This window comes from Somniosus microcephalus, chromosome 5 (assembly GCF_052327205.1).
Source record: "Somniosus microcephalus isolate GS21.2 chromosome 5, FLI_Smic_1.0, whole genome shotgun sequence".
Taxonomy (NCBI): Eukaryota; Metazoa; Chordata; class Chondrichthyes; order Squaliformes; family Somniosidae; genus Somniosus; species Somniosus microcephalus.
The window spans coordinates 136,150,635-136,170,295 of record NC_140991.1 but is presented as its reverse complement, the minus strand read 5'-3'; the positions used below and the strand labels follow the sequence as shown (position 1 = coordinate 136,170,295).

Genomic DNA, 19,661 nt, shown 5'->3' with positions numbered 1-19,661 from the left:
AATAAAATTATTGACCATTATCAGTCTTAAATGGTTTGGATGGAGATGAGCAAGCTAAAGGCTTTTTCCAAGGCTCTACACGCTCCTTGATGTTCGTAAACATGAGATGCTTCAGCCGCAACTAATACTAAGGCATCATCTGGAAATAGAAATTCTCCTTCGACATTAGTTGATAGTGAGGGATTAGCACCAACCATACCAAAGATGTTGGATCTTCATCATGTCATCCGCTGGTGTTGATAAGCCCTTTTCCTCATTGCCAGCCTTGGGCGGCCCCGATACTGTCTTGGGCAGATGATCCATTGTCGCTATATAGTTGGGTGTGCTGAGGTTTTTCTAGCCCATATTGACTATCACAGCTCTCCAATGATCGAGACAGTGGACTCTAACCATAAAATTGCTGTCCTCATGAAGATTGTTCCTATTTGGATTTGGACTGTGATGAATCCAGCAACATTGGCAAAGGCCTTATATTGAGCGATCTGCTCTGCTAGTTTGCCACCAAGGTGCTGGAGACGAAAACCTATGGCCTATAAATTAGGCCACGTAGCGCCTGTTTTTGGGGTGCTAACCGGCCTACAGTGGGCAGGAAGTGCGCGAACATTTCCGCCTGCCATATTGGGAAAAGGCAAAAAATCACCATCCTGTGCTCACATCTGCTACAGATATTAAGACCTTTGCGTATGCAACTAAACAGCCTAACACTTGTTTGAGGCCCCCACTGCAAGACTGGCTTTTTTCTCTTCCTTATTCCGCACGCCCCACACCACCAACCACCACCTCCCCACCCCAGCCAGCCTCCAATCTCCCTGACTTCAGATCCCCCAGGCCCGGTCCTGACTTACCTGATGGCCACTAATGACGCTAGCAGTGACCCGATCGTCCATCACTCCGCCGGCAGGCTCTTGGTGCTGCGCCAGCAGGAACTGAGGCAAGAGGCCCGAGGTTCAATATCGAGGGCGCCACGGGCCTCACCATTTAGGCGCAGGGATTGTACCCTGCACCCCCATGCGCCCAAAACAATTTTGTTAGAAAGAGTATGTAACAATTTCAAATTTGGTCATAAAGTAAAACATTGTGCATGTTGAGGCCCCTTGAATGTATTAACATATTAAACAAGCATATTGTCAGTTAAAAGAATTAAGTGTGGCAGAGATATTTTTGCCATGAAAATAAATAGAGCCGTTTTTGTCAGTGGGAATATTATTCTTCGTCTGTATTAGATATGGCAGTTTGAATCAGATTGCTACAGGGAGCTCACGATGTCTAAGTAACATCTGCACGCAGCGGTCTTTGGGCAATATTGAAAGCAACAGGAACCCAGCATGCACCTCTCTCAGATCTGCAAGAGTCAGGTTATTCCACAGAACAGAAGAATACAAGAATCTTGAGTTTTTGTATTTTATTCATAAAAACAGATTCGCAACAATTTATTAAAAATTGATTCATGCAGTATAAGGGTACAAGAAACCTTCTATCCATTTACAGTTTATCCTGGCAGTTCCAGTCTAGATAAAGCATTTGTGCACTTATGATTTGGAAAATGCCATTCGGGGCACAGCCTTCTCCATTAATTTACCCTTTTTTTGCTGCTGTATAAAAGAACAGAAACATTAAATAACTATATTACTTTGTGGGTCTTTGATATTAGCAGGAAATAAAAATGTTTCCTTATGGGAAAGAACTACTGTATCATTAAGACAGAAATGTACTGCATGGTTTAAACCTAATAAACTGCACACAGTCAGTATTCACAGACAGTCACAGATACACACGCTCACCTCCAACAGTCCAATACTTTTTTTAGTTTTTTCCTGCTATGTTAGAATAATATTTCTACAGAGAACTTGTGTATACAATATTCAGTCCTCCTTCCATATGATGAACTGTCTTCAAAAATAAACCTGGTTAGAAGTTGAATTAAGGAGGCAGGGAAATACATTAACAGCCAGTGTTACCATTTAGGATACCAGAAAACAGCATTTCTTCACAACGTTAATTAAAAGCTTATTAGGACTGGTTTATCAGTGCACTGAGCATGCTCTTTTGACGTAGATGAACATGGGATTGTGCAACCTTGACAAAAATACAAATCTGGTCCGGAAGAGTGCATACCTAAGCTTCAATGGGGCCTTTTGGACACAATCAGAATCTAAGTTATGACCTATAACCATCGACTACAGTGGTGGTAGCAGTAAAGCACCAGTCTCCCATTTAGACGCTTCTCCGTGTCAGTCAAGATGAGTTCCTGGTGCATGTTGTCTGCGAGTGAGAGCTCAAACTCACACTTGTCAGCTGTCTTAATGACCAATTAGGAACTATCCTCCTCAAAGAAGGCCCATAAGCAGCATCTTGATAGGATCCAATTTGACTCCAAGATGATGCATGGGAATGAGAGATAGCACAGAGTTAATCCTCTGAGACAGACTCAGAAACACAATACCTGAGCCAGGTAGTTCCACAGTACTGTAAAATGCTGCAAATGATTGATCAGTGAACACGGCTCACTAATGGAACCTGGAAGGGTAGACCTGTCACAGGCATTGGGATTCTTCACACTTGGTTCTAGATAATCCTGCAAAGTAATACCCTAACAGGTAGGATAGTCCAAGTTGGACAAGCAACAGGAAGCATACCAGTGCTCTGTGTTGGTAAGCGGCACATTCTTAGTCAGTTAAAAGCCAGCAGTACTCCTACGCACTTGGAGGTCCCTAAACCTTGGCTATTACTTGCCTGCTTTTAAATTTTGTGGGTGTAGATAAATGCAGTGTGCCCCTATGGGGACAGAATATGCACTGCATATCAGGCAAACAGAAGCTACTTATGTGGACTTGTGTCATTTGAGTTGGAGATTTTTAAGCATGATGACCATGAAGAAAGATCACGAGTTACACTGTAGCTGAACTTGCACTCAGTATATTTGTCTTAGTATACCCTTGGACTTAAGTTTAGTTTCAAAACAGATTTTGTTTCATTTTTTTGTACTGCCGAAATGTGTACTTTGTGACAACAGCACGATAATCTCGCCCTTGTCTGCTGACATCATTCGCTGAAGCAGATTGGTTGGAGGGTGGGGGGGGATAATGAAAACAATTTATTCACATGTAGTATTTTGACCAAGGATATAATAAATATGTACACGGAGTGAGATAGCTAAGGAAAAATACAGGCCGGCATATGGGAAGACAGAGATGGAGAGAGTGACGGATATCCACATCGAACCTGTTTATCTCTTGCTTTCAGAACGTGAAGTAAGAAAACTCATCGCTTGTTGTCTCTTCTCTTTTCTTCAGCCAGGAAGTGACTGCATCCACATGTCTACTGGTACCACTCAGGTTCTGACTTGGTAAGCACACACCAGTTTCAGTTAGTAGTACTACAAATGTGCACCAAAACCAGAAATCATCAATTTGCGAGCAAGAGATAACAGGTTTTATCAGAACAAAGGTTTAGGACACAAGCAAGCCATAATATTTTTAGCTGGCAAACCTCACTCTTTATCAAACTGGTAACAAGATCACTTCTACACCAATCTATATACTGTCCACTTACCATGTTCAAAAGACCCCTGTGACTTATCAGAATGTGTCTTCCTAAATCAATTATATGTTTCTACACTAGAAACACATTCCTACAATGGACATATTTATTACAAAGCTTCATTCTCCATATCAAAATTTGCTTAGGGGTCTAGTGTGATCATGTGCAGAAATAGTGACAATCTTTGCTTTTATGCTACAATTGAAATTTATATTTATATGCTGGATTTTGTTTGAAGTGTGAACCATTATTATGTATCAAATTTTGCATAGCAACTCATTTTTCTCCTTTCATGATTGTGGCACTAAAAAACAATTGCGCAGTTTTGATAAAACTTCAGTCCCTGCTTCCTTAAGAAAACCTGTCACTCTTTCTGGGAAGGAAACGTACATCCAGTTTATGCAGAAACAAAAACTTCACAGATAAGGCTACAGGTCAGATTCAGGACATCTCCCCAAAACCACACAAACTGGCTCAGGAACCCAGTAGTGTCTGTTTCAAATGCCTATTCCTCTGTGGTAAGGAGAGCGTGCGTCGTGTATGTAGCAGAGAACTAGGTGGAGTACGCAGTCCAAACGCTGAGTACTCATTAGTTCAGGCTACAAAGCCTTTCTTTACAGGTCGGAAATCATGACTTGAAATGATGGCTGCACATGTCGGTGCCGAGGGCTGGCACTGGGACTAACACACGGACTGGCACAACTAGCATCAACTCCACCTATTGATGGCAAGTAGGCATGATGAAGAATGGGTAGCTGCAAAGACAGTCTACGCTGTATACTGCAAAAGAGAATAAAAAGTTATTAATCATCACTTATGGGACATTTGCTAAAATGTAATTAGAGTGAAATCTGCACTAGCTATAAGGGTAAAATCTGTTTAAGTAATTGCTTCCATTGACACATCGGTGGTGAAACTTGCTGGCTTGATCCACTCATCATTCTTTGATTAGTATTTGCAGATATAGATCACCAATACTATCAAAGGCCACGTAATACAGTAAAATGGCAAGGGAGATAAAACCTCCATTTGTGAACCATTTATTTATGTATGTATTTCCACTGTTGTAGGAAAGCTATCCTTGTTTCTTCTTCATTGAATCTATTTTCATTTCCCATGTGCTATATTTACATTGCTTCCCCTTTATTGCTCCTTTAAATTGCTAGCCATTCTACCAGTGGAGTGTAGTCAACTTTGTTAATTAGATTCTTGGTCACCCAGGTAAAATGCTCCCTTGCTCACCTCCCACACTCAAGAGGAAAGAGAGATACAAAACCAGAAAAAAGAGACAGAGAGGGAATCAGAAACACAAAGACAGCATGAGAGAGGTAAGTCTCTAGCTTACTGTGTGCAGCACTACAAATGATTAAATTTGGTACAGGGGCCGTATGTTTCATTGAAGACACATAAGTACTTGTTATTCCTGGAGATGGCACTGTGATGGTGTCATGCTTCCCTGTCACAGCCTGTACCACACAGAATAGCAGCTACTTTCTAGTGAAAGTAGATCACCCTGTGATTGCGCGCCGGATTCCCACAAATCACTTAAAATGCATTCTGAATTTTTTTTTCATCTGCCAGTGTTTGCTAAGTAACTGAAATTTCTAGAGGGGATTTCAACTTCCGCCCAAAATGGGTGTCAGAGCGACTGATCCCTTCACGGTGTTGTCCACACCCGACCACTTTTGGGTTCTGGCCTCATTTGAACACTGCCGGTTGTGAGATGCTGGGAAATTGGCGCGCTCCTGTGCTGAGCCGGCTGGCCGGTTGGGTCTGTGGGGGGAGCCGATCTGGAGGAGATCGAGAACGGATCAGCAGCAGGGCACAGTTATTTTGTGGAACCAGGAGGAACAATATTGCTTCTCCTGGCCCCACGAAAATTCTCCCCAAACAAAATCAGGTCAGACGTCTTTCAGGCGTCCTTGGGACACAGGATGTTGGTCCTCAAAATTGGCCCTCATGCCCGTTTTATGCTGTAAAGAGGCTGTTATAAGGGAATTGTTGGTTTTCATGGAAATATCTTGGATTCTTTCAGGAAAAAAATTCAAGAAGATAATCGAAGAAGGAAACCTGTCTCTCAGAATGTGTACAATGGGAATGAAATGGGACTTTTCCACAAGATGTTGTCTCATATTTGCCCACAAACTGGGTATAAGCCTAACAAGGAAACACCTCATCGTTCTAGCTTGTAGCAATGTTAGTGGGACACGTAAGCTACCAGTAACGATAATCAGGAAATGTTTCAAGCATCAAGCTTTCAGGCATCTTTACCTGAACTCTCTTCCCATTCACTACACAGGTTTAATGTTACAATGAACATCAAGTTGCTCATTTAATAGTTTCACTCATTTTACACCACACATGGTGTGTGATTTGCAGCAAGAGAAACTTCCCACCAAGGCCACCCTCAACAAGGAAAACACTACAGCATCCAACGGATGAAAACCTCCACAGCAGGGTTATCAAAAGTATCTACCTCCTCCTCAATGTGGCACTGATGCAGCATCTGAACCAGGGTATACTGGAGAATCTCAAGATGAGACCAAGCACATTGCTTATCACAGTGGCAAAAGAAGAAGAAGCTGGCCTGATAGGGGAACTCCAGGTCATCAGTATGCAGAACATACTGATAATGTGGATGGTGTTGAAATGGAATAATTCCTCAATGTTGAAACTATTGATACCCAATATCCAAGCTGATATCACTGCTAATGAATGTGAGGCTTTGATCTGTTTCCTAGTCAGGAGAGTTGGATAACAATGCTGAATAGCAAGGCCACCTTTGTCTAGCTATTCAAGCTCCAGTCGAGGTGCAAAGATGTAGAAGATGGCTTCGTCAGTGATTTACCCAACAATTAAATAGTTGCACTGCTGATCATTGTTCTAAGTTAAATGTCACAACATTAAGATATATTTGCAGCTGAGGAAACATTCAAAACTTATAACATGACTAAAATAATAGGTCAAATTACTGGAAAATTAACAAATTTAGGGAGACAAAGTTTTGATTTTAGTAGGAAATACACTAGTAATACTGGTAAAGATTGCTTCTGAATTTTGGTAATATACTTGTTACATTACGTACTGTTCGGGAGAGTTGATATCTTCTATGACATCTTTGTTTGTTCTGGAAGGCTCCAGTGCGGTGCCCCAAGGCACCTGTGACTGCGAATCATGGTGGTTTTTCATTAGAGGTTTGTCACTATCTATAAAGAAATTTGATGATGTTAATTTTGCACACTGCAGGACTCCATTCCCACATGATTACTGAATACAAATAAGGAAAAGTACAAATTATTCTTTGCCAGTGTAATGAAATCATAGAATCATAGAATGATACAGCACAGAAGTAGGCTATTCGACCCAGTGTGCCTGGGTCAGAAGGCTTCTTTGAAAGAGCTATCCAATTAGTCCCACTCCCCCTCTCTTTCCCCATAGCCCTGCAATTTTGCCCCCCAAGTATTTATCCAATTCCCTTTTGAAAGTTACTATTGAATCCGCTTCCACCACCCCTTCAGGCAGTGCATTCCAGATCATAATAACTTGCTGCGTAAACATTATTTTCCTCATGTCTGGTTCTTTTGCCAATTACTTTAAGTCTGTGTCCTCTGGTTATCGACCTTTCTGCCACTGGAAACAGTTTCTCCTTATTTTCTCTATCAAGACACTTCATAATTTTGAACACCTTTATCAAATCTCCCCTTAACTATCTCTGCTCTAAGAAGAACAACCCTAGTTTCTCCAGTCTCTCCACATAGCTGAAGTCTTTCATCCCTGATACCATTCTAGTGTGGTGCCCAGAATTGGGCATATTACTCCAGCTGGAGCCTAACCAGTATTATATAAAGGTTCAGCATAACTTCCTTCCTTTTGTATTCTAGGCCTCTATTTATAAAGCCAAGGATCCCATATGTCTTTTTAACAGCCTTCTCAACTTGTCCTGTTACCTCCAAAGGTTTGTGTGCGTACACTTCCAGGTCTCTCTCTTCCTGCACCCCATTTAAAATTGTATTTAAAATTAATTTATATTGCCTTTCCTCATTCTTCCTACCAAAACAAATCACTTCACACTTCTCTGCATTAAATTTCATCTGCCATGTGTTTACACATTTCACAAATCTGTCTGTGTCCTCCTGAAGTCTGTTACTATCCTCCTCACTGTTAACTACATTTCTGAGTTTCGTATTATCTGCAAACTATGAAATTATACCCTGTATACCCAAGACAAGGTCATTAATATACATATAAGATTCTGAGGGGGATTGACAGGGTAGATGCTGAGAGGTTGTTTCCCCTGGCTGGAGAGTCTAGAACTAGGGGGCACAGTCTCAGGATAAGGGGTCGGCCATTTAAGACTGAGGAATTTCTTCACTTAGAGGGTTGTGAATCTTTGGAATTCTCTACAACAACAACAGCTCTACCCCAAAGAGCTGTGGATGCTGAGTTGTTGAGTATATTCAAGGCTCGGATAGATAGATTTTTGGACTTTAGGGGAATCAAGGGATATGGGGATCGGGCGGGAAAGTGGAGTTGAGGTCGAAGATCAGTCATAATCTTATTGAATGATGGAGCAGGCTCAAGGAGCTGTATGGCCTATTCCTGCTCCTAATTCTTATGTTCTTATTTTCTTAATATATATCAAAAAGAGCAGTGCTCCCAACACCAACTGCTGGGGACACCATTGCACACTTCCCTCCAGTCTGAAAAGCAATAATTCACCACTATTCTCTACTTTCTATCCTTTAGCCAATTGTTGTATCCACACAGCCACTGCACCTTTAATCCCATGGGCTTCAATTTTGCTAACAAATCTATTATGTGGTACATTATCCAATGCCTTTTGAAAGTCCATATACACAACATCAACTGCACTACCCTCATCAATCCTCTCCGTTACTTCATCAAAGAAGTAAGTCAAGCACGATTTGCCTTTAACAAATCCGTGCTGGCTTACATTTATTAATCCATATTTTTCTAAGTGTCAATTAATTTTGTCTAGGATTAATGTCTCTAAAAGTTTCCCCACCACCATCGTTAGCCTGACTGGCCTGTGGCTGCCGGGCTTATGCCTCTCCCCTTTTTTGAACGGGTGTAACATTTGAAATTCTCCAGTCTTCTGTCACCACTCCAATATCTTATATGAAGGGGTAAAAAGTCCGATGTACTGCTCCTTGGTGTGCACTGGGAATGCATTTTGCAAAATTATGCGCGCCCAGCACCTAATTTCCTATGTATTAACCTTAATGGAAATCAAGGCAATTTTGTGCAATTTTGTGAAAGAGGGGTGCATCAGAATTCTGAACCGTAAAATGGCTCCTAACCTTTCTTATGATTACACTAGGTCATATCTAAGCCCTAGGAACACCTAACAGCATATTTACAGCAGTTTTCATTGGTTACTTATTGCATGTTGCTCTCTTGAATCTTTTATTTCAATTAAATATCATTGATGGCTTTGTTGGTTAAAACAGTAGCTGAGCCATATAGACTACCAAGGTTCCAGGTTCTATCTTCAGTCTGTGCCAAGTTAACTGATCTCAGTTGGAGTTCTAATAAAGGGAAATTTGGTTATTTGATGGGGGTGGGTGGGGGGGAGGTTACTAGCTAAGATTCCCAGTCGTGATTGTTTTGCAATGATGCCATCCACAATTGAGTAATAATACTTGCAGTTATATAGGGTAGAAATTGTACAATGTCATGCCCGTTTTATGGGTGTAAAACAGGCACATTGAGGGCCAATTTTGGGGACCAATGTCCTGCGTCAAAAGGACGCCTGAAAGACATCCAACCTGATACTGGGTTGGTCATCTTTAAAACTGGCGTTAGGCCCCTTATATGTATATGTAAACGTTAACTAGCCTCTGGATTTCTTATTTACTACAATTAGTACTTATGTCCTTAAAGGGACATAGATACACCTTAGGAACAAAATAATGTGTTGTAGTTTACATGCTATAATGTTCCTCTCCATATTAAATCAGCATCTCCTTTGACTTATGATGAGCAATAACCCCTTGGTCCACTAGTATAAAATGAAGTTAAAAGTAGTTTGTGCTCTCACAAAGAATGAAAATACATAATATTACAGTTAGAAAAGTAAAATAGGGCTCCTATTCAGCTATAGTTGTATTAGGGATTTCCATGGCATTTCCATGAAAGAACAGTGCTAAGAAGTTTATTGCATGTGGACAACAGTACAGTTTTAGTGATGAAGAGGAAATGGGGTCAGAAGCTCAACTCGGGGTTGAATAGAATGCTGTGGTTGCAAACTGTCTGGTACAGCCTGAGACAGTAGAGGGAGAAGGGGAAGAAAGCAATGGCAAGTGTACGTAGATTGAGGTGGGGACCAAAGATAAAGATTTTGGTCTTCTCAAAGTTTAGCTGAAGAAAATTGCAGCTCATCCAAGACTGGATGTGAGACAAACAGTCTGACAACATAGAGTCACACCATAGTCTTAATACAATGGCATAATAATCTGAAATAATGTCAATCATATGCTAAAGCATTTTTCATGATCACTACAGTAGTGCAGTGCAAGACCTGTTTTCCCAAGACTAGTTATTTCTTAGGATGAATATACTATTCCTGTAATATTCTCATCCTCATGTATTATTGATGCATTAGACCTGTAACAAAATTTGTGATTATGAAAAATAAACAGCCAGTGCACACTGTATCATCCAGATGTTTATGTAAAAGCTGTTCAGTGTTGTGTGAATGTACTAGGGCATCACCAGTACCCTATGCACAGAATAGACCAGCAGCCTTACAATCACACTGCTCAGGGAACTAATTCGGATCAGTAAACAAGAAAATCAACTCAGTTCTCAGATGGATATCTTAAACAAGATTTAATAGCAGGTTGTCAAATCACTGTTGAATGTTTTTAGGATGAGTTCATTCCAGCAGGGTGAAGAATGAGACGCTTATATACTGGCATTGAATTAATGAATATGAATGGGAATAAATAGTTATGAAGCTCCTAAATAATTTACGTTGAGCAGGGGTGAAGCATTGGCTCAATGAAAAGGAGAATGCTCGAGGGTCAGCAGCAACTGTGCGAGGTCCTGGCAGTCCTGCCGGGCACACTTTCCACAATGGCACAGAGGACGGAGGAGTCCAGCTCAAACATTTGTGGAGCAATGTCGCAATGCTTTTTAACAATACAATCTTTCATTGAGAGTCTGGCCGCCTCTATGGAAGTTGTATCAGGTGCACAAATGAGTCCCTACCGGCCCAGATGGCGGCCTTGCATACTCTGGCCGCCAATATTCTACTGGCTTCCACATGCTGGCAGATAGATTAGGCGTGGGTTTCCAAGGCGTCACTGATCTCCTCCAAGCCACTCTCCTGCAGAGAGGCAGAAGTGATGTGCCGCTGGTCTTGGGGAGGGAGGATGGTGCTAAGGGAAAGGAAAGTGCGCACTCTTCTCGGAGCATATGCACGTCTCACCTGTTGTCACCCTATAACCAGTACCTGACATGCTGCCTCCTCTCCCGGTGGCCAATTCTGCCCTGCACAATGCAGGTAGAGCAGTCACTGGTGGAGCCCTCACAGGCTCCAACACCCAAAGGTCATTGACTGGGAACACATCAAAAGACAGAGCGAGGAACATAGCAGCCTTCCACTACCTGTGCTGAAACCACAGCTGTAGCACCACGTAGAAGTGCCAGAGATAGGAAAAGAAAGGCCTTATAGTTCACCAAGCATAAGCTCATGGGTGTATTTTTATATTTGTTATTGATATTTAGTTGTTGTATCACATATAAAAAATTATAAATTCGCACCGCTTTCCTGTGTGCCCCATTATTGAATGGTGAGTGCCCATTCTGCTGTTCACTTGTTTGGTGGTGAAAGTGGAGAGATGAATTGACTGACACCAATTGGTGGATGTGGAACCAATGGATGGATGGTTGCAGGACTGTTTGTATGAGGGGGCGGGGATGGTATTGTGACATTTGTCCAGTGTGAGTGATTAACTGAACCTTTGAGCTATCAGGGCATTCCTGGAATCTTGGGCAGCAATCCCTCTCCCGCCCATTGGGGGTAGAGGGGGTGGGGGTGTTAAATATCGAAGCCACAGTTTATAATTGTTGTGTATGTAACCGTTTACCTTTAAGGGAACTATAGAATGTAACCGTTCGCCTTTAAGAGCACTACTTTCGGTGTGGCACTATTTGTTGGCTCATGTATACTGTAATACCAATAGTGACCACACCAGTATATAAGGGTTGTGATACGTTAACTAGGGCAGAATCGCCCGAGCCTCTGAATAGTAAAGACGTGTTTATTTTGTTAACAGTGGAGTCTGTGATTATTTATAATACAACCCACAGACTTAACATTGGCGACGAGTCAGGATTCGAACCCTGCGGCAGTTGTTCCACGGCGGCTTCGTCCGAAGACAGGACGTTGAAGAGAGGTTTCAATCCTCACCAGTCTGGAACCGACAGGCTGGAAGCGACAGGCATTAGGACCCTGAAGCCTCCATAACCTCGTGGGTAAGCTGCAGCGTTGGCTGCAAAGACAGTGCCACCGATCGGGAGATAAGGGCGATCGCAATCCCTGATAAGAGCCGCGGTGAAACGCGCGAGCGGGTAAGCCAGAGCCCGGGAGGGAGCGAGCAAGATCCGCGCGAGCGGGTGAGCCAGAGGCCGGGGGCCGCTTTCAAGTGCGAGGCGCAGCCGGGCCATCGATCGCATCCGCTGATAAGAGCCGCACTCGGGCTGAAAGACAGCGTCGGGGGACGGGCGAAGACCGTCAAGTGCGGGAAAACCGCCATTGAAGTGGGCGGGGAGAGCGAGAAGCGCGGGAAAGCCGCCATTTTTCGCGGGAAAACCGCAGGGGAAGAAGGCAGAAGCGGGAAACCGCCATCTTAGAAAATTAATTAGAATTTTCAGAAACAAGAAATAAGTAAAGCAATACTTGTGGTGTTCTCAAGAAGAGAAGAAAATTAATAATAAGTAAAGAAATACTTGTGCTGTTCTCGGAAAGAGAAGATGCCTAAGCGAGGAAATATTAATGATTTTAATGCTGAAATAGAAGACAGGGCCACGTATGGGGAACTCATAGGAATATATTGCGTAGCCATATACGACAAGGCAATAACTTTGTTAAATTCGATGGGAGCAAAAACATACGGGCTCTTGAAACATCTAATAGCACCAGTTAAACCAGTGGACCAGACCTTCGAAGAGGTCGTAGCAGTGCTGAAGGATCAAATTACTGCAAGCACTTCCAAATGCTACCGTTGTGGAAAGACAACGCACGACCAGAATCAGTGCTGGTTTAAGAACCAAGAATGTAGGAAATGTGGCAGGATCGGGCACATAACAAAAGTATGCCGGTCAAGAATGACGGACAACAAGAGGGAGTCCGCAAAAAAAGGGTACAAGAAGAGTCCAAGGGAACAAAAGTCCGACTCACACTTCAAATACAAGGGACTGGACAGTCTAAAAATTCACAACGTGAACAACGAAGCTGACAGACAAACCATTTGGATGACGCTGCGGATTGAAAAGGCCAAAGTCAAAATGGAAGTAGACACGGGATCGGCATTGACGGTCATGAATAAGCATGACTATAAAAAGTTTTTCAAACATATTCCACTACGGAATACAGAATTAGTACTACAGACATACACGGGACACAAAGTATTCCCTATTGGGAAGGCAGGAGTTAATGTGCGATACAAAGACAAAAATTACCGCCGTCTGGATCTGTATGTACTACCTGAGGGAGGTCCACCACTTCTAGGACGGGAGTGGATCCGAAAAATAAAGATGGATTGGCATGAGCACGAGAAAGAGGACGTCAAATCTGAACGGTTGTCCCGAATATTAGATGAAGCGAAAGAAGTATTCCAACAAGGGCTGGGTAAGCTGCGAGGTATTAAAGCAAGGGTTAAGATTGCAGAACATGCAAGCCCAAAGTTTTGTAAGGCCAGGTCGGTACCGTATGCAATACGACCAGCAGTGGAGGCAGAACTAGAAGAACTTGAACGATCAGGGGTTCTGTCAAAAGTAGACTACAGTGAGTGGGCCACGCCCATTGTACCCGTCATGAAATCCTCACCAAGTAGTAAGCCAGGGGGACCGGGGAAGGTCCGTATCTGCGGGGATTTCAAGATCACAGTGAACCCAGTGCTTCATTCGGTGCAATACCCGCTGCCAAGGATTGAAGATATTTTCGCTTCGTTGGCTGGAGGAAAACACTTCACGAAGATAGACCTAGCTCAGGCATATTTGCAGATGGAGGTTGAGGAAGAGTCACGCCAATACCTAACTATCAATACCCACAGAGGTTTGTACCGTTATAACAGACTGGTCTTTGGAGTGGCTTCGGCACCAGCAATTTGGCAGAGGGCCATGGAACAGGTGTTACAAGGAATTCCAAGCACGCAGTGCTATTTGGATGATATCCTAATCACGGGAATGGATGAAGAGGAACACCTCACGAATTTGAAACTGGTACTCACCAGGTTAAAGGAGTATGGCCTTAGGGTTAACCGCAATAAGTGTGAGTTTTTCCAAAAACGAATCTCATACTGCGGTCATATCATTGACCGCGAGGGACTACATAAATCACCGGAGAAGATAGAAGCGGTCGTGAAGGCTCCCGCTCCAGGGAACGTGTCACAGTTAAGATCATTCTTGGGGTTGATCAATTACTACCACAAGTTCCTACCAAATTTGTCCACGGTGCTGCATCCACTGAATGAGCTGTTGCGAAAGGAGACACCATGGAAGTGGAGTGAGGAGTGCAAAAAGGCTTTTCGCAGAAGCAAGGAGTTGATTACCTCCGAGGAAGTGTTGGCTCATTTCAACCCAGCATTACCTCTTCGGCTGGCGTGTGATGCTTCACCGTACGGAATTGGAGCAGTACTTTCGCACAGGCTTCCAAATGGCTCGGAAAGGCCAGTGGCTTTCGCGTCCCGATCTTTGACAACCGCGGAGCGAAATTACGCCCAGATAGACAGGGAGGCCCTCAGTCTTGTGTGGGGCGTGAAGAAATTCAACCATTACTTGCAATGTAAGAGGTTCACATTGCTGACAGACCACCAGCCGTTGGTGTCCATATTTAACCCGAACAAGGCCGTGTCCAACATGACAGCACAAAGGCTACAAAGATGGTCAGTCTTACTTGGGGCACACCAGTATGACATTGAGTACAAAAAGGTCAACAAAACACGGAAATGCCGATGGGTTATCACGCTTACCATTGCCGACAGTAGAAGAAGCGAGTACAGGGGACCCAGTGGAGTTGTTCCACTCGTCCATTGTGGAATGTCTGCCGATAACAAACTCAATGATTGAGAAGGAGACAAGGAATGACCCGACTCTTTCACGAGTCTATGACTTAACGGTGAAGGGATGGCCAGCACAGAGCGAACCAACACTGCAGGCATTCTCACAGAGGAAAGAACAACTGTCGGTGTGCCGGGGAACCCTAATGTGTGGGTCGAGAGTGGTGATTCCGCCCAAACTCCAAAAGAAAGTACTCAAGGAGCTGCACGAAGGACATCTGGGTGGAGTAAAGATGAAGAATTTAGCGAGAGCATTTGTGTGGTGGCCAGGCATTGACGGGAACATAGAGGAGATCACCAAGAATTGCCTAGGATGTCAGAGGGTTCAGAACGCACCACCACCGGCTCCTCTGCACCCATGGGAGTGGCCCTCATCTCCTTGGCAAAGAGTACACATCGACTTTGCTGGTCCATTTATGGACTCGATGTTCCTGATAGCGGTAGATGCCCACTCCAAGTGGCCGGAAGTAATTAAAATGACCACCACCACGACGGAGAAAACCATCACGGTGTTAAGAACCATGTTTGCTCGGAATGGCCTGCCGGAACAGATCTGTTCCGATAACGGACCACAATTTGTGTCCGAGGAATTCAAGAAATTCCTAAAGAGCAATGGGGTTAAACATTACACATCAGCCCCATACCATCCCGCCTCCAATGGGTTGGCTGAAAGGTTCGTCCAGACCTTCAAGAAGGCCGTAAAGGCCATGAGTAATGAAGACATAAGTCTACAACATAAGGTAGACAGTTTTTTGTTGGCATACCGAAATGCAACACATGCGGTCACAAATCAAACTCCCGCAATGATGTTTTTTAACAGACGCTTAAGATGCCGGCTGGATCTACTTAAACCCAATGTCAGAAGGGACGTGGAGAACCGGCAATTCCAGAACATCAATGACAGGGCAACTAGGTCTTTCAAGATGGGGCAACAAGTTTTGGCCCGGGACTATCGTACAGAAAAATGGCAGCCTGGAACTATTAAAAAAAGGCTAGGCCCGTTGATGTACACGGTGAACATTGGGGACAATGTAATAAGGCGCCATGTTGACCAGCTCATAGAGTCCGCCACAAATGAGCACTCGACTTCACCACCTGACCCGAGTAATGTTGAAACTGAAATACCTAGAACACCTACTGCTGATCTAGTAACATTGGATTCAGATGAACCTGACACTGTTGTTCCAGCTGAATCGATTTTGCCAGGCACCCATACTGGGCCGCTAGGAATGACGACACCACTTCGGCGTTATCCAGAGAGGATCCGGAAACCTCCACAGAGACTAAACATGTAAACTGTTATATGACGTTGACTCCATCGAGAGTATATCTGTAAACTGTTATATGAAGTTGAAGATTGTATGTTTAAAGGGGATTCTGTAAGTAATAAGCTAAAAAGGGAGGAGTGTTGTGTATGTAACCGTTTACCTTTAAGGGAACTATAGAATGTAACCGTTCGCCTTTAAGAGCACTACTTTCGGTGTGGCACTATTTGTTGGCTCATGTATACTGTAATACCAATAGTGACCACACCAGTATATAAGGGTTGTGATACGTTAACTAGGGCAGAATCGCCCGAGCCTCTGAATAGTAAAGACGTGTTTATTTTGTTAACAGTGGAGTCTGTGATTATTTATAATACAACCCACAGACTTAACAATAATGTTAAGATGATAAATGTTTAATAGCAAGAGGTAATGGATCAACAACTAGGTGGCAGTATAGAAACAAAGGCTGATAAAGTGAGAATGCAGCAGGGGGGAGTGTTGGGATGGATTGTTAACTATTTTCAGCAGGGGTTTAGGGCAAGAATGTTTGTGCAGGGCCTGGTCAAGATGGCAGCTTACACTGCCAGTCCCTTGCCCCTAGGTCAAGCAGTACTATTGTGGGGGTCAAAACTAATGCTGGGCACCACAGGATGACCTGCATATAGGGGAAGCATCAGTTGTATCTGTTTTTGTAAGGTATTGTTCCTGGGCTCTACCTTTGCATAATTGCTGGTATTAATATCTTCGTAATGGACCTTTGAAGATGGTGGAAAGACAGAAGAGTGAGGTGAATCCAACTTTACATGTTCCTGCAGGTGTATAATAATCTCAATGAAAATTAAATTAAAATACTTTAAAAAAAAGCATAACTTAATTTTATCATCACAAGGTAATTTTGCCAGCGTGCCTGCGATTTTATGATAGGCACTGGTGGTGTGTAAGGTTCCCTGCTGCTAATAAATTCTCAGAATCTTTCAGCCTCGTTAATATTTGAATAAGCTATTGAGAGAGCAGAACTTACCTGTTACTGCCACAAAAGTTACTTGTGGGATAAATTCTGTATTCAGGATAGACTTCGATTTATCAAATATTCTTTCTGCAATCCTATAAATAATTATACCAAAGCTGAGGATTGTTATCCATTCATAATGATGTGATGCCGCTCTCCTCAGCATGTATTGTAGGTTGGAGGTACAATGACACTCCCGATGGTAAAAGCACATAATGCTGCAAGCTAGATTTCCTTACCTGGCTCAGAATATCTGATGGAGGATTTGGTTTGTGGATGAACTACTAAAATTCCCTGTGGAGTCTCCCATTAGCCTCTTATTACATATCCTAAGAGTATCCTTGTAGCATAACCATTAATCCCAACTTTAAAAAAGTACTAAACAAATTTACATAGAAATACATAGGAGTTACACTGAAACAGGCCATTCAGCCCAACCATTCATCGTTTACCCTCCACACAAGCAATAGTCCTAATCACATTTAATCATACTGTTCCCATACCTCTTCAACCCTTTTCCTTCATCCACCCTAGGATTTTCTCAAAGGAGATGTGCTGGAGGCGGGACTTCTGGTTTCCGTCCCGCCCCCAGCAATGTCTGACCAACCCACGCTATTTTCCCTTGATTGGCCTTGTTAAGCGTGCCCTGTGGGCTTACCGGCCAATTAAGGGAAAGCCAGTGACAGATGATGTCAGCGTATGACGCTTTATCTGTCAAAAAATTTTTGAGAAGCTGTCAAACACTGACAATCTCTGCTCTAAGGTGAGCCCTTGCACACAGGCCTACCAAGACCTCTCTCCTCAGCAGAAAGCAGATGGCTGCTGTATCTGAGAATGCAGCAGCCATTCTGTCATCTCTGCCCGTTGAGATGAGGCACCTCCGGATCCTCAAAGGTTGAAGCCTGCAGAAAGAAGCAAAGGTAAGGAAACTTTTTCCAACACTTTACACTCACCTCTCATACTTACAAGTACACACTTGCACCCATCACTCACCTCTACAGCTGACATTTCGACCCCTCTCACACCCGCAGACCCACTACTCACCTCGCTCACCCTGGCGAGGTTCGCAGCTGTTGGGAAGCCCACAATTGCAGGCGTAAAATGGGGAAAAGCCTCAAAACTGCCTGTTACCTACCTGTTAACAAGCAGTTAATTGGCTCTAATCCCCTTCCCGCCTCGAGGAGATGGGTCCCTACGCGACTCGGGGACCCACCTCCCGGGAAGATGGCACGGAGGCGGGTTGGGAGCGTGGTCGGTACCCGCTCCCAGTTTCTGCCATTTTCCCGGCAGACCTGCCTCCCCAGGGCTGGGAAATTTCCCCCCTAGGATGCAGGTTGTCAGGCCCAGCGGATTTGTCGCCACTTAGTCTCGTTAATTGTCCTATTAACTACTGGAAACAGTCTGTTTCTATCTAACTAGTCCCATCCTTTCATAATTTTAAACACTTGTATCATATCACCAAGCAATCTACATTGTTCCAATGAAAAAAGCTCCAAATTTTTCAAGTCATTGCCACAACACTGAACCACAATTTAAAATTCTTACAAATGATTAAATTAAATTAATCCATTTTCACAATTAGATACAACAGTAGTAAATAATAATTTCATCCAATTATTTAGTCCTAGCTAAAAATAAAGATGTCCTTGAGTTACTACTTCCATGTCAAGAGTTCAATTACTGGCAATTTCTAAATTCAGTTAATAATCAGTGATGGATAAAACAAGGGCAGACAGATGAGAAGACAAAGACTATGGAAAACTTTGTAACTTTCTGCTCCCATCTGCACAACTTACTGTGCTTCCTGAGAGGCTTAACTGACTGCCCTGAAAGGAACTGCTGAAGGTCTCTTCAAAAAGGTATGATTTCTGCAAGCCCAGGCTCATCCAGGTCCCACAAAAATGGTTCATCTTCAGACCTGAAACGTTAACTCTGTTTCTCTCTCCACAGATGCTGCCTGACCAGCTGAGTGTTTCCAGCATTTTCTGTTTTCATTTTAGATTGTCAGCATCCGTAGTATTTTGCTTTCATCCTATGTAGTTCAGCTTCTTGTGCTTTCTTAAAGTATTGTAATGCCCTTTCACGTACCCACTATTTCAAGGGAAAATGTCACTGTGTACACAGCTAAATAAGCTCTAATTAAAAAGACTAATGGAATACATAGATACATAGATACATAGAAGATAGGAGCAGGAGTAGGCCATTCGGCCCTTCGTGCCTGCTCCGCCATTTAATGAGATCATGGCTGATCCTTTAATTCAGTATCCCGTCCCCGCCTTCTCTCCGTAACCCTTAACCCCTTTTGCCCGTAGAAATATATCTAATTCCCTCTTAAATATATTTAATGAGCTGGCGTACACTGCCCTCTGTGGCAATGAGTTCCACAGGTTCACCACTCTCTGAGTGAAGAAATTCCCCCTCATCTCTGTCCTAAATGGTTTAGCCCTTATCCTTAAATTATGTCCTCTAGTTCTGTTCTCACCCGCCAAGGGAAACATTCCTTCTGCATCCAGTCTGTCTAGACCTGTCAGAATTTTA

At 43.3% G+C, this 19,661-nt stretch overlaps 2 protein-coding genes across 4 annotated transcripts in view; one reads left to right on the top strand and one right to left on the bottom strand.

Annotated features, from left to right (window-relative positions):
- The window catches only part of elp2 (elongator acetyltransferase complex subunit 2), a 241,733-nt gene extending 230,408 nt beyond the window's left edge, over positions 1-11,325 (top strand). For both annotated transcript variants that reach the window (XM_085988273.1, XM_085988272.1), the window contains exons 24-26: positions 3,294-3,346; positions 4,762-4,868; positions 5,576-11,325. The gene's annotated coding sequence lies outside the window, so the exon portion shown is untranslated. The remainder of the gene's footprint in view (positions 1-3,293; positions 3,347-4,761; positions 4,869-5,575) is intronic.
- The window catches only part of gabbr2 (gamma-aminobutyric acid (GABA) B receptor, 2), a 1,824,974-nt gene continuing 1,806,700 nt past the window's right edge, over positions 1,388-19,661 (bottom strand). For both annotated transcript variants that reach the window (XM_085988269.1, XM_085988271.1), the window contains exons 18-19: positions 6,626-6,746; positions 1,388-4,320 (exon numbers count right to left, since the gene is read on the bottom strand). In XM_085988269.1, the coding sequence (XP_085844395.1) occupies positions 4,155-4,320; positions 6,626-6,746 (287 nt within the window). In that variant the 3' untranslated portion in view covers positions 1,388-4,154. The remainder of the gene's footprint in view (positions 4,321-6,625; positions 6,747-19,661) is intronic.